Here is a 14,819-nt window from a genome sequence, read left to right as displayed (position 1 = left end):
GTCAGAGTGCCACTGAACTTCACCACCTTAAGGAAATGTGTCAATACACCTTTTTAAATGTGATCTTTGAATAAATGGTTTAGATGTTTGAATTTCGACCCAATAATAGTTAGTGAAGACTGGTTTAATCAAACTTTGTAGTAATGATGTAACAGTGCATACAAATATCTCAACTAGAGACGTTTGGATTTTTGACTGATATACTCCGCAGTCATTATCAGGTTATTTATTAAGTCTGGCTGAGGCTCGTTAGTGGAAACTGCAAAAAGGCCGTTCTTTTTTTAAGTACAATAGAGCGACACCTAAACAGTCAAATAAGGAGAATGGTATTGGCTGAAACAGTGGATACTTTTATGAATGAGATACATTTCTAATGTGCAGCTATAAGTCCAACCGTTTAGAAGACTAACATCCCACCAATAAACGATCAATTGTTTCGATCCAATCAGTAAAAGTCTTTAAAACAAGACATCTTCTGTCATTTTACTCTCCACTGAAAGTCTGTTTCAAAAGATAGGTCTTACATTGTTTTAAATTTTATTATTCATAGACTTTGTTACTTTGATTTTCAGATGCGGTGTCTTCCACATATCAGGAGCATAAAAACATATTCTTCATCACTTTTTTTTGTCTGATAATATTTCCTGCAGCCTTCAGCCTCTGTGTTTTCTAATTACTATTGTGTTATGTTGTTTTTAGATTATGATAATTCATGTTTTAAGATACCTCATTGTACATATTTCTATCAATTGGGTAGATGGTTAGTGATACAGCACAGATAAGAGAACAAAAGTCATCACTAGCACTGACAGCCTTCATGACTTAAAGGTCACATATTCTCCTTCTCTTCAACCTGTTTAAATAAGTCTCAGAGCTCCACAAAACATGTGTGTGAAGTTTCTTGTTCTAAATCCACTCTGATCCTGTATTTGATCATGCCTATAAACCCCTCTATTTCAGCCCTGCTCAGAACAGGCTGTGTGTGTACGTGCGAGGGTGAAAGGTTAACAGAATGCCTGAGATCCATGTCTGCTGTGGTGCAAGGAAAACGAGAGGGACTGGTCAGAGGAATGTCCTACGTCCACATATGATATTGAAATCAAGAAATGTGGCTTTACTGGTTTCGTCAAAGTACCGTAGTATGCGAGTGCAGTGAAGAAAAGTATAATCAGCTTTCTGTAGAAACATGGAAAAAAAACATAGATGTTAACACATTGTCCCCTAATGACTTACAGAACTCAGCAGAGTCTCCAGGAGTCCAGTTAAACCCCTGTCCAGCATGTAGAGGCTGGACAGAGAGGCGTCAGAGTTCCACTGAACTTCACCAGCATTGGAAGATGTGTTTTCACATACTGGTGGTTCACATACTGGATTAAATACATTGACCTGACCTTTATTCCTTGTTTTTGTCTATCAGATGGTCAAACTGATGATTGAAGCAGATCATTGATGTTGTCTTTAGACGTACTTCGCCTCAGATTGAAGTCATAATCCTGTTTCAAATACAAACCTACTGATTCCTACTGCTGCTTTAATTTACAAAGCCTTGCCTTGCAACAGTCGGTTTGATTCCAAGTAATGAAAGAATTGCACAACCAGTGCAGTGTTGAAAAATGAGGCCAATGTGGAAGTGCAAAATCCTGCAGTTCATCGAGTGTCCACTAGAGGCTGGCTCCAGGAACACCGGAATTCACATTCACACAACACATGCAAATAAAAAACTGTTTTTACAGCATGAATAAATATGTTTACAGCCTGGATTAGTTGTTGTCCACATGGGCACACACTGTACGGAGAGTGTATTTTTCTACAACAAATCCGATTTGAGGAACGATACGTGTTAACCATATTTAGCCAAGTAGCTGACATGATTGACAGGTGGGCACGATGTGTACGAGGCTTAAAACCCGCCTCAGCTCCAGCTCTCAGTCTAGAAAGTTAGACTGAGACAGGATTTCCAGCATGGTGGCTGCTGCTGATGAGCCTCAGGAGCCCCTGCTGTAACAGATGGGTGACATCACTCAGGCTTCATCCATTAATATTTACAGTTTATGTTTCATACACATAATCCTCCTACAGTTAAATAAAAAGCTAATTAGCTATCTTATCTTTTAATAGTTTTACCGGTCAGTTTTAGAAGAGAAAATGACTTTCAGATGATTGTTTCTTAATTCTTGGCTTGCTGATGAGCTTTATGTCTGACATGTTTTTTTGTTGTTGCCTCCCTTCGTAAACAGCCAGTGACTACACCATGTATCCGTTCTCAACCCAAAATGGAAAAGACTTCCAGAATCTTCTCTCGGTCTATCTGGATGCAGCTTTCTTCCCGTGTTTACGAGAGCAGGATTTCTGGTGAGTGGTGACTGCTGCTTCTCATATTTGTTTCATGTTTGTATTTATTTGACTTGATAGCATTGTAGCAAAAGTCAACTTTTAAATATTCAGTGAAGATTTTGTCTTTATAGTCAGCTGTTAACTCTGTTAGTTGGACTGTTTGTCCTGAGGCTGGCTTCACACTAGGGGAGTTTAGGCCTGATTTTGGGCCTTTTATTTGTCCAAATAATCCTCAAGTGTGTGGTGTCAATACGATTATTTTACAGCTCCTGATCGAGTCAGAGCCTCCCCGATCTGGAATCCTAAATACAAAAACATGTTTGTTATTTACCATTCCAGATCGGGCTGCCTCCGACTGAATACCTGCAGTAGCCAAAAAGAGAGCGAAGAGAGCATCACTTTTACAGCTCACAAACATGCCAGTGAACACAAACATAACTGTGCCCTGAGCCAAGAGGAATATAGAAAAAGAAGAGCAGCTTGAGTAACAACATGAGTGGCTTTTTAATGTCTCGACTGTCTTCCATATTTGTTTTTCTTCTGAAGTCACGTTTGATCACACGAGTTTCTGTGAGATCTCGTGTCTGTGGGATCACCACTGTGAACTCGTTTCTACAAACTGCAGGTGTGTGGTCTCACAGTCGGGTCAAATCGTCTAGTGTGTGCAGTCGGAGGATTATAATGTTTAGAATCATTTAGCTGTCCTCATGTCTTTGGTCTCCCACGTTTTTTAAATAGGTTAAGATCTGAATATTGTCGAGTGTGTAGCCAGCCTAAAAGAGTCCAAGACCTTTCTGATATCACTTGTTTGAAATAGTCGCTGATGAAATCTGCTCTTCACTAGTTCATTTCTGTTTGTGTTGATTTTGCAGGCAGGAGGGCTGGAGGCTGGAGAATGAAAACCCAACAGATCCCAACTCCCCCCTGGTCTTTAAAGGAGTGGTGTTCAATGAAATGAAAGGGGCGTTTGTAAGTCTACACTTTCTGAATCATAGTTTTATATGTAGATACAATATAGTGAAGTTTAAGTGTTCTTTTAAGGAGCTTCAGATATCTTATATTTCATGTTACCTAAAAGCACCTCATGGATTAAGTTTGAGAGTGAAGTGGTTCGTGGTAACTCCAAGAGTTTTTATATTTATACTCACTTTAAATATGTTATGACATCATGGAACAAAGTTAAAATTATGCCTGCTCACGGTTTAGTAGTTGGCAAAAAAACAAAACAACTCAGGCCCTGCTGTGTCCACCTAGCGTTTTCTTTTTTCAGGCAGAAAAGAGCTGGCTGTGCGCTGAGAATAAAAGCGCTGCACGTCCGTCCTGTCTCTATGACAACAGTCTGTTGACAACAGCTCCTGTATGACCGACACTGTTCCGTTGCTTTTCTCTGTTTGATTTTTATCTGTCACTTTGAGCATCAAACGGAGGATGCTTGACCTCCAAATTTTTCCTGGATGATGAGCTCAATAATAATGACATCCCCGTTCTCACGGCTCCGATCAGACACAGAGCAAGGACCCAACTGATGTACTTTATGATTGGCTGGTTGAAAGAAAAGCGCCGGTGACGTCAACAGCGGCCTCATAAAAAGTTGAAAGATTTTTAGTTTGAAGCGCTCGGAGCGATCGCACAAATTAGGCAGAGCGCTCGGAAGAAAGGCGCTGGACGCTGCGCTTTGCTGCTGCTGCAAACGCTCTCTCCTCATTGGGAACAATAGAACAAAGACACTCAGAAAAAGCTAACAAAATCCATAAAATGCTAGGCGGACATGGGGCCTAATGCAACAGCAGTGAAACAAGTTCCAGATATGAGATGAACAGGTGACGTCAGATAAATGGTTTTGAAATAAGAGTGTGTGAGTGACTGTTTAACGTTTGATTGTGTGTTTGTTTTTTTTTTTTAGTCTGACAACGAGCGCGTGTACGCCCAGCACCTCCAGAACAAGCTGTATCCAGACCACACGTACTCTGTGGTGTCAGGAGGAGAGCCTCTAGCCATCCCTGACCTTACCTGGGAACAGCTCAAGCAGTTCCACGCCACGCATTACCACCCCAGCAACGCCAGGTACATGGACACACACACGTGTACACTGTGAGCCTAGAAGGGACAGGAAACTGTAAAGTGCTGTGAAGAAATGAGATGAGAGCAGGTGTTAGCCAGCAGAATCCTTTCTTTGTTACATTTAATAATCTCCTGCAGCAGAACGATGCAGGCTCACATTGACACAGTAGATATGAAACACAGGAAACTTTAATAATTTGATGGTAACTGATGCTAGTTTGTCTTTTTCATGCTTTATCGATCTTATTTATTTCAGAATGATCATAATTCCTTAAAAATAATTTAACATGCAGGCTTTAAAATTGCTCAGAAAACACCCCTGAGAGTGTCCTCCATGTGCTCCTCAGGTTCTTCACGTATGGAGATTTGCCTTTGGAGCAGCATCTGAAGCAGATCGAAGAGGAAGCTCTGTCCAAGTTTGAACGCATCAACCCGAACACAGAGGTCCCCCCCCAGCCACACTGGAGCAGCCCTGTGAGTGTCATAATCCAGACCAGCATCTGTAACTTCTACTGATCAATAGATCTTAAAAACTACACCAACAATCTCAACAGCTGTTTATTATTGCATGCTTTTATATTAACACACTGAAATGCATTGATTAGTCGTTTTGATGTCGTCGTGAATCTCAATGGTTTCCCCAGAGAGAGGACCATGTGACCTGCAGCCCTGACGCTCTGGCTCCGGATCCGGCCCGGCAGAACACGCTGTGTGTGAGCTACCTGCTGGGAGAGTAAGACCGAAAATCATTTCTTTTTATTTTGCATTAAGATGGGAGAAGCCATAAAAAGAGCCTCCATCCTCCTCTTTATTCACTACATCTTGGTTGTCATGTCGACGGCTTTTTAAAGACTGAGAGCTTTACAGTACAGAAAGGATTCACTCAACAATTCTCTTCATTCAAAGTGAAGTTTTTAGCGAGTCCTATTGTTCAGAAATATTTAAAATCTCTTTGTCAGCATCACTGACACATTTGAAGGATTCACCCTCAGCCTGCTGTCGTCTCTCATGATCTCTGGACCCAACTCTCCCTTCTACAAAGCTCTCATCGAACCCAATATAGGAACTGACTTCTCCTCTGTTGTAGGGTGAGTACGCAGGACGCAAAGTAACAAACTCTCACAAATAAAATGATCAGCAAGCTCAGAGGTTATTTAGAGCGACGGCTGGAGAAGCAGCGAGGACAGAAGTTTGGTTTAATGTGGAGGACTTCTCTGATCCAGAGGCTCAACGACGGTCCAGAACCATTTGATCTGTCAGTGCTGAGACAGCCGATGGAGACGACAGAGAGGGGCAGGAGAGGATGGGGATGATGCCCCCTGGAGGATTTGAATGTTATGGCTCTAATGTTTTAAAATAAACATCCTCATTTTGGCACGTTTGTAAATATTTTACAGCCAGCCGCTAAGATTTCAGTTATTGTCAATCCATGCAATTCTCTAAACACCAGATAAGCCAATAGAAGAATGTAATTGCAGTAGCTGGGTTCAACCTGTAGAGGGCCGTAGCTATGCATATTTCTAACACAAAATGTGGAATTTAAATTTAGATACTTTGTACTCTGGGGGTTTAGTTACTCTTTAAAGACGGGTTTTCATCTATATGATTTTGCTAAACTACTTAGATGACAACTTTCTTTTAGAAATGTCTATTAAAAGATAATTTAACATTTTAGTATATTGCTGCTGAGCTGTGATGCTCTGCCTCATGTGCTGCAGACAGCGCTCAGAGTACTGCATTGTTCTGAAATGTTGTGTTCTGCAGATATGACGGCAGCACCAAAGAGGCGTCGTTCAGTATAGGACTGCAGGGAATGGCCGAGGAGGACACCGAGAGAGTGAAGCAAATCATCAGCCAAACCATCAACGACATCATCGAGTAAGTCCCACGCTCCCTTTTGTATTTAAGACTTTAATATATGTTTACAAACCTGCTCTCTCTAAGTGTCAGCTTGTTTTGATAAAGCCATAAACTGTAAGGTCTACTTGCACATGAAGGATGATGAGTTGCTTGGTTACATGAAATTGAAACGGCACATAAGATAAAATGAGTCCTCGTCATCATCGACAGGAGCGGCTTTGAGGAGGAAAGAATCGACGCTCTCCTGCATAAGATCCAGATCCAGATGAAGCACCAGTCCACAAACTTCGGCCTGTCTCTGGCCTCGGTGAGTTCACAAACACAAGGACACTGCATGTATTTATAAACCTCTATGTGTGAGATATGTCAGGAAGAATGATGATGTTAGTTATGTTGTCTCTGCTGAAATCTTGTGTTTCTACCACTATATACTCTGTGTATTTCTATACAAATACAGAATGTTTTAAACATGTCTAAACGTATGAGATGAGCTTGTTTTCACAGCAGTTTATTTGCTGATTTCTTCCTTTTTTTGATGAGTTGCAGTAAACTCAATAATCACAGAGAGTATAATATTTAAAGGGATTACACATGTGTATGAGAAGTAAAGTTTTAATCACTATACATCAATGTAAGAGTCAAACAGGACACTTAGATTAGCTTTATTTTGTCAGTAATGTTATAATCGCTTTGTGGATTCTGCTGCATGTTTCACATGTCGGTTTCATTATTCATGGCTGTTTGTGTATGTATATACCTTTTTGTTTTTTCTAGTACATTGCGTCATCGTGGAACCACGACGGCGACCCGGTGGAGCTGCTGCAGATCAACGACAGCGTTGCCAAGTTCAAACAGACCCTGAAGGAAAACCCTCGCTTCCTCCAGGACAAAGTCAAGCACTACTTTAAGGTGTGTGACACTGGGAAAGTACTTTTCTTCAAAACATCCAGAAATATGTGAAAAAAAGGTTTAAAAAAAATACAAGAATAAACCTTTTACAAGTCTCACTAATGTTCTCTGTAGGGGGAAATACTCGGTCTGCTCTTAAGGTCAACCTCAGCAGCCCTGGAGTGTTTTAAGATCATGACAAAAAAACATGAACTTTGAAGGTTTTCTGTATCATTTGTGTTTTTTCTCTTCCTCTTCAAATCCCCATTACCCCCCCTACAGGAGAACACACACAGACTGACCCTGTCCATGAGTCCGGATGAGGTCTACTTGGAGAAACAGGCCAAAGCCGAGGAGGAGAAGCTCCAGAAAAAGATCCATGCTCTGTCAGACAGCGACAAAAAAGACATCTATGAAAAAGGTACAAATGATTGAAACTGCTCCACGGAGGAAATCTGTGTTTCTCTGCTTCTGTTAAAACACTTTCTGAGCTTGACTCTGTGAAATCACACAGAATTGTCTGAAGCAAACAGGCTTTTATTGGCTGCTTGATTGATTTGATTGAAGCCCCAAAAAATCCAATAAACCATCAGATTAACACAATAACTGGGAAAAAAACATCAAGCGCTGCAATGTGACTGTATACAGAATATATTCATGTTGACCTGTTCTAGATCCCTCATTTAGTCATATAGTGTTACAATGCTGGATGTTCAAACTAAACACAGGCAGAGTTATAGAGCATGAGGTAAACATATGTTGGAGTAATCCCAGGATGAGTCAGCAGAGGGCGCTAAACGGCTTGAGGTGTTTTTTATTGACACCAGTATCAGATAAATAAGATGTTTTTTGAGCTGCAAATCATTCAAAGCTGCTCTATAAGTTTTCAAAGACAGACAAAAGTGTTACTGAATTGAGTCTCATTTGCCAGTTTTAGTCCGAGGGGGTGAGGAGTTGCCTTAAATATTAAAAACCGTCTTTGAGGGGACTTGTTAGAAACATTAAAGTACAGAGATTTACTGATGGAAAACCATAAAAGAACATTTCACCTGCATTCACTTTTCTGTTTATGACCCAACCAGTAAAACTTGTTGAAACATTTCAGAAGGATTTGATTGAGGCACTTCTGATTGAACTGTCTGTTTCATATTCATGTTCTTCTTCTTCTTCTTGGGAAAAGGTCTGGAGCTGCTGGCTGCTCAGAGCAAAACGCAGGACGCCTCCTGTTTGCCGGCACTGAAAGTGTCTGACATTGAGCCCACGATCCCTGTTACTCCTGTTCAGATCAGCACAGCAGGTACGGCCCAGTGTCCGCTCTACACAAGTTTATAAAACATTATACACAACAAGGAAGAATCATCTCAGAGTGTTGTGGTTAAAACTCCTTAAAATGTTTCCTCTCCTTGTCTCCTTCAGTCGGCGTACCGGTGCAGTACTGTGAGCAGCCCACCAACGGGCTAGTTTACTTCAGAGCCATGTGCAGTCTCAACACACTGCCGGAGGACCTCAGGCTCTATGTCCCGCTCTTCTGCAGCGTTGTCACCAAGTAAGTTCACCTGACAGTCGATTGGACCAGAGCAAGATTTCAAAATGTGTCACCTGGTATATGAAAAGTTTGAAGATATTATGCTTTATTGATCTTTTCTGTATTTGTGTAAGGTTTGGACAGGTGGTGTTTGAAAGCATTTTAAAGATTGCATGTGTGTCTGTTTGTTAAATCAGGATGGGCTGTGGAGGTCTGGACTACAGACAACAGTCCCAGCAGATGGAGCTGAGGACTGGGGGCATGTCTGTCTCCACCCAGGTCGTCCCTGACTCCACCCAGCTGGACATGTACGAGCAGGTCAGTACCAGCTTACTGTGTTTGAAAAGTCTTACAAATATATGGATAGAAGTAATGTTTGGACAGAGACATTTCTGGACAAGAATACTTTAGATGATGTAGGGAGTGAGTCTGAGCCTGAAGGCAAAGCTCTCCATTTACCGGTCACCTATGATCATGAGCTATGGGTAGTGACCGAAATAATAAGATGGTGGATACAAGCGGCTGAAATGAGTTTCCTCCAGAGGTCGGCTGGGCTCAGTCTTAGAGAGAGGGCGAGGAGCTCAGACATTCTGGTAGAGCTCAGAGTAGAGCCGTTTCTCCCTCAAATCTAAAGGAGCCAGTCGAGGTGGTTCGGCCATCTGATTAGGATGCCACCTGGACGCCTCCCTTTGAGGTCTTCTGAGCACGCCCCAACTGGGAGGAGACCCCGGGGGAGACCCAGAGTTTACTGGAGGGATTACTGTGTATATCCCCACTGGCCTGGGAACACGTCAGAATCCCTCAGGAGGAACTGGAGAGAGAGAAGTCTGGGTTGAATTACTACTGCTGCCACAGAGACCTGACCTTTGATAAGTGGAAGAAAATGGATGAATGGAGTAATGAAGTATGCTGCTCCATGTCAGGTTCCTTCATATATGACATCACATGTAATTTAGTAACTTTATTCTATATTAATTAAATGTTTGTTCTTTATTATGATGATTCTTGTGCATTGTGGAAACCCATCTTCTTTCTGCTGCGTCGTCTTCAAAAATCAAATGTCTCCTCAAAGCTGCAGAAATTGAAACTGAGTGATCGTGTGTTACATAAACAGAGGTTGTGATTTATCTTGGTTCAGTGTTTAACTGCTGCTGGTTACATTACATCAGTATAAAAGAGGTAATCAAAGAAGAGTCTTGTCTCTGTGTTCTCTGTTCCAGGGTGTCCTCCTGTCCTCCTCCTGCCTGGAGAGAAACCTTCCTCACATGTTTCATCTGTGGAGCGACATATTCAACAAGTACGTCCTCCATCACTTCTTATAAACTGAGAGAAAATGTGTCCTGAAATTCGAGGAGGCTGAGAAGACAGCTCGATATTTATCTTTTTCTTTTTTTTTTTTCCACTACAGCCCCCACTTTGACGAGGTGGAGCGCCTGAGAGTGCTGGTGATGATGTCAGCACAGGAGTTAGCCAATGGGATCTCCTACTCGGGCCACATGTACGCCATGACACGTGCAGGCCGTCACCTGACTCCAGCAGGAGACCTCAATGAGACGCTTGGTGGGATGGAACAGGTATGCACCTGGAGTGTTGATCCTAAAAAACTAAAATGATAGTGTCTGACTCCTGCACGTCAGCTTTAAGAAGTGTTGTCATAGTGATTTAAAGCTTGAAGTAAATTACGCAGACGCAGATTCAAGACATACAGTATAGCATGATTTTTATCTGACAAGCAGAGACAATTTCATTTGTTCCTACTTTGTGCAAGAGGTTTTTTGTTTTTCCATTCTCTCGCTTCATATTTGATCCATCTTTTATCAATGATTACTTCAGGTGAAGTTTATGAAGAGGGTCGCTGAGTTGTCCGACCTCAGCCAAGTCATCCGAACGCTCGTCAGGATCAAGAAGCATCTTCTCAACCCGGACAACATGAGGTGAGATGTTACACCTGAGGAGAGGTTTTCTTTTAAAAGGTTTTGTTTTGGGGCTTTTTGGGCCTTTATTTTAGAGACAGGACAGTGGACAGAGTCAGAAATCAGAGAGAGAGAGAGAGAGAGAGAGTGGGGAAAGCAGGAAATGAGCCACAGGTCGTCCGCTTGGAGGACTACAGCCTCCACACATGGGGCGTCCACTAACCACTAGGCTATGGTCGCCTCCATGGTGATAGATTTTTGAATGATGAAGAGATAGTGACAGTATTCTGTAGTTAATGTTATTTTAATTACTGCAACATGGTTTCAATATAAAGGGTCTGTTTGTAACATGCTCGTCAATGTAAATGTTTGTCTCTTACAGGTGTGCGATCAACACTACTCCACAGAAAATGTCGGACACGGCAGCACAGCTGGAGAGCTTCATGAAGGACGTGGCTGACAACAGAAAGGAGCGCAAACCGGTCAGAAGTAACATTATTGAGGTAAACTATCAACAAACAAATCAAAACATGAAAGCAGGCAGAATAATTCTTAAAATTAGATTTTAATATTCTCTTGATTTTTTTTTCTAAAGAGGCCTCTCGACCCATCGGATGTCTCGGGGCTGAGCCGGAAACTCATCTCTGTAAGTTTTCAGGAACATCTTACATTTCTGTGTTTGTTTGCTCGCTATGTCAGTGGTTCTCAACTGGTGGGTAGGGGCCCATAAGTGGGTCACAGAGCTGTTTTCAGTGGGTCGTGACTGAGTTCCTAGGGGAAAAAAATGGTGTCAAAAAGTCAGTAAAGTTCTATGTTCTGTATCTTTGTCCTGTCACATCTTTTGAAACATCTTTCATTGAAAATAAACCTGATAGGTTGAACAATATCAGAAACTCTGGTCGCAGGAGGAGATGGTGGTGAGTCCTAAAGCTAAACCCATTAAGAACCACTCCTCTAAATATATCCCTGCCATAGTGAGTTCACATTATATTAAAGGCAGAACCATCTCTGCAGATTAAAGAAGATAAAATAATGGAAAAGATGAAGAAAGGCTGTCTTATAGAAATGCAAAAATACAGATTTTAAAGTCAAAAATCTTTGAAGAAGCAAAATAACACCAACACAAAACAGTTGAACCTCTGATTTCAATAGTTGTGAGATCACCTGTAATTTTATTTTGTCCTTTATTATGAGACATTCCTTCAAAACAAAGTCCTGTGCATGCATGAGATTATAAATATAACGCTTATTTGTTTTTTTTAAATACCTGAGTACAATATTCCACCAGTACCTCTCAGCTCTCTTTTAACCATAGTTTACATCTTATTGTATAATATAACTGTTTTGTTTGTATATATACTGGTGGGTTTAGTATTTGTATATGTTCTATATTTAACTACTTCTCTACAGGTGTGCTCCGACAGGTTTTTGTTGTACTTGTACAGTGACAGTAAAGATCATCTTCTCTGATTTCAGGAGCAAAACTTCCAGCCGTGTCAGATGAAAACGTTCTTCCAGCTTCCCTTCCCTGTTCACTTTATCAGCGAGAGTATTCGTACGGTACCCTTCTCCCACCACGACTACGCCAGGTAACCACACCTGTACCTGGCAGGGATGAGTGACAGCACTTCCTTTAAAAGTCTGATTTACACGGACAGTTTTTTGTCTTTCTACTTTTTTCTACGTGTAACTTTTAGTTCATCTAAAGTGTAATAAAAACTTTTTGTTTCCTTTTTTCTCTTAAAGTTTGTGCATCTTGGCGAGGATGATGACGGCTAAGTTTCTGCATGGAGAAATCAGGGAGAAGGGAGGAGCCTACGGGGGCGGGGCCAGGATGGAAGGAGGTCTTTTCTCTTTTTACTCGTACAGGTGAGAGGCCGCCACACCACACTCAACAAAGTTTTAAAAAACATTGTGCTGACGTTGAAATACAATAACAGTTCATTTTGTTGCCTTGGCTGAAACATTAATATTTTATATACACTCAGGCTTTCTCGAACCTTAGAAAACGATGTGCATTTTGGTTAATAGGTGTATTTAATGGAATCTAATACATACAAAATCTCCGTACTTATGAAGGAGTAGACGTAGATTCTATAAAAGGGGGCAGGCTGGGTTGTCTTCAAGATGTGAATTTTGTTAAAGGTCACATATTCTCCTCGTCTTCAACCAGTTTAAATAAGTCTCAGAGCTCCTCAAAACATGTGTGTGAAGTTTCTTGTTCTAAATCCACTCTGATCCAATATTTGATCATGTCTATAAACCCCTCTATTTCAGCCCTGCTCAGAACAGGCTGTTTCTGTGTCTGTACCTTTAAATATGTAAATGAGCTGTGTTTGACCACGCCCCCTCTCTGGAAGTGCTCGGGTGTCTCAGGCTTTCTCGCTACCTGCTCTATTGTTTACGGTGAGAAGGCAGACTCAGAGGGCAAAACAAACACCTAGCTGTGGGAGTGTCACCCACCTGGGGGAGGGGCTACTGCCCTTTGTGATGTCATGAAGGGAAAATCTCTAAACGACCTGTTTGAGTACACATTTTCTGAAAGGTGTAGCAGGCAGAAGACGGAGAGGATGGACTTTTCTCATCATTGGGGGGTTTGTAGACGGACTAGAGACACATAGAAACATGGTGAAGAGGTTTTAACAGAATATGTGACCTTTAAAATGTATTTTAAATCAAGTTTTGGAGAGACAAGGGAAAGAACCAAAGTTGCAGCAGCACTTATTTTGTTCTAATCGCATGAAATTTGAGTTGATTTAATGAAAGACATTTGTTGCCATATTCTCAAATGTGACCTCTTCTTCCTCCCTTTGTCCAAAATGCAAAATGTTTATATTCTAAGAATATTCAGGCGATCTGTCTGGAAAAAAAGAGACACAGAAGACTGAACAATTTACTAAGGGAAGCCATCATGGGGCATTTTTGGAAGCTGTAATAAAATATTCCAAATGACTTCTACGTTTAAAAAGAATCTTCTTTGAGATGAACAGTATGTCGTTGATTTTGTATTTCTTTCTCGTACTTCTCTAAGGGATCCAAACTCGGTGCAGACCTTGTCTGCGTTTCGTCGAGGTGTGGACTGGGCGAAGTCGGGACAGTTCACCCAGCAGGACATCGATGAAGCTAAACTGTCAGTGTTCTCGGCTGTAGACTCGCCTGTGGCCCCCGCGGACAAAGGTGAGGAACGACTGAGTGATCCCTCCAGCTGCTGTCAGGATGCGTCACCTGATCCTCCTCCAATCAGATCTCTGGAGCTTTAACATCTCAGTACATCACTGACAACTTCAACATTAGAAGTCTTTAATGGAGGTTAAAAGCTTTTAAAGGATTAATGAATAAAATGATGAGTAAAAAGTTGAATTATAAGCAAAAACAGATATGAAGAGATCTTCATTAGTTTTATTAACTTCGTCTCCGTCTCTGTTGTAAAGCCGTCACTGTCTCCACTTTATCTCTTAGCTGTCTGGTTTGTTCACTCTGTGTTTGTGTTGCAGGAATGGGTTGCTTCCTCAGCGGAGTCACCGATGAGATGAAGCAGAATCACAGAGAAAGACTTTTTGCTGTCACTCACCAAAGTCTGGTGGAAGTGGCTGAAAGGTACAAACTTTATGTCTCCTTACATAACTCAGAAATGAAGAGAAGGAGAAGCTAAAAGAAAAAACAGACTGACAAACTGTTCCCGTTTATTCCCACATCAAGTGTTAACTCGTGTCTTGTTTTCCCCCTCGCTGCAGATACCTCGGCGTCGGTCAGAGGACGTGTGGAGTTGCTATCTTGGGTCCAGAGAACAAGGCGATTAAAAAAGATCCCTCATGGATCGTAAAATAATCCAGTCTGTAGGTAACTTGTGATTTAAATACTCAACTGGACTTCTGGAGAATCACAGCTGCACGACTTCTTCTGTACTGAATGCTGAAAGTCTACGGTTAGGATTTTTTATTAAAGAGTCAAAAAGCTGAAGCGCACAATATCAAGAGGAGGACTGAGAGCTGCTGTCATGGTTCAGATACGTCTTCATTCTGTATATATTTAATGAAATATATGATCATGTTGGAATACACTATGTGAGTGAGCTCTTCTTTTTGGGATCATTGCAAAAGTATCATCAAGAGATATATCATTTATATAAACTTCAATCAGGTGTTTTTGTTTTTTTCTGCAGGATACAAATGACTTTCTTCCTCTGTGGTTTACTCTGGGAAACTCAGAGCAGAGGAAGAACATCAGAGCCATTCTGT

General features: G+C 41.4%; 1 protein-coding gene across 1 annotated transcript; it reads left to right on the top strand.

Annotated features, from left to right (window-relative positions):
* Window positions 1-2,239: 2,239 nt before the first annotated feature.
* On the top strand, window positions 2,240-14,409 carry LOC136178862 (presequence protease, mitochondrial-like). The gene is made up of 23 exons (XM_065953290.1): window positions 2,240-2,352; window positions 3,207-3,303; window positions 4,238-4,398; window positions 4,743-4,869; window positions 5,040-5,128; window positions 5,355-5,483; window positions 6,160-6,273; window positions 6,466-6,562; window positions 7,030-7,164; window positions 7,426-7,564; window positions 8,324-8,440; window positions 8,560-8,689; window positions 8,866-8,986; window positions 9,889-9,965; window positions 10,077-10,242; window positions 10,502-10,602; window positions 10,964-11,084; window positions 11,177-11,227; window positions 12,058-12,170; window positions 12,328-12,450; window positions 13,613-13,758; window positions 14,076-14,178; window positions 14,316-14,409. Exons 1-23 carry the CDS (start codon window positions 2,252-2,254, stop codon window positions 14,407-14,409), a joined length of 2,652 nt encoding a protein of 883 aa, XP_065809362.1. The 5' UTR covers window positions 2,240-2,251.
* The last annotated feature ends 410 nt before the right edge of the window (window positions 14,410-14,819 follow it).

The sequence above is a fragment of the Labrus bergylta genome, chromosome 4 (genome assembly GCF_963930695.1).
Source record: "Labrus bergylta chromosome 4, fLabBer1.1, whole genome shotgun sequence".
NCBI classification, from domain to species: Eukaryota; Metazoa; Chordata; class Actinopteri; order Labriformes; family Labridae; genus Labrus; species Labrus bergylta.
Note: the sequence above shows the minus strand (reverse complement) of the source record. Positions and strands in the feature narration are given on the sequence as shown.

What these genes read in the sequence shown, in the direction of transcription:
- LOC136178862 (XM_065953290.1), top strand. Translation starts at nt 2,252, where the DNA reads ATGTATCCGTTCTCAACCCAAAATGGAAAAGACTTCCAGAATCTTCTC. An exon ending in TGAGCCGGAAACTCATCTCT is followed by an intron (nt 11,228 to 12,057) that starts GTAAGTTTTCAG and finishes CTCTGATTTCAG; the next exon opens with GAGCAAAACTTCCAGCCGTG. An exon ending in TTCTCTTTTTACTCGTACAG is followed by an intron (nt 12,451 to 13,612) that starts GTGAGAGGCCGC and finishes TACTTCTCTAAG; the next exon opens with GGATCCAAACTCGGTGCAGA.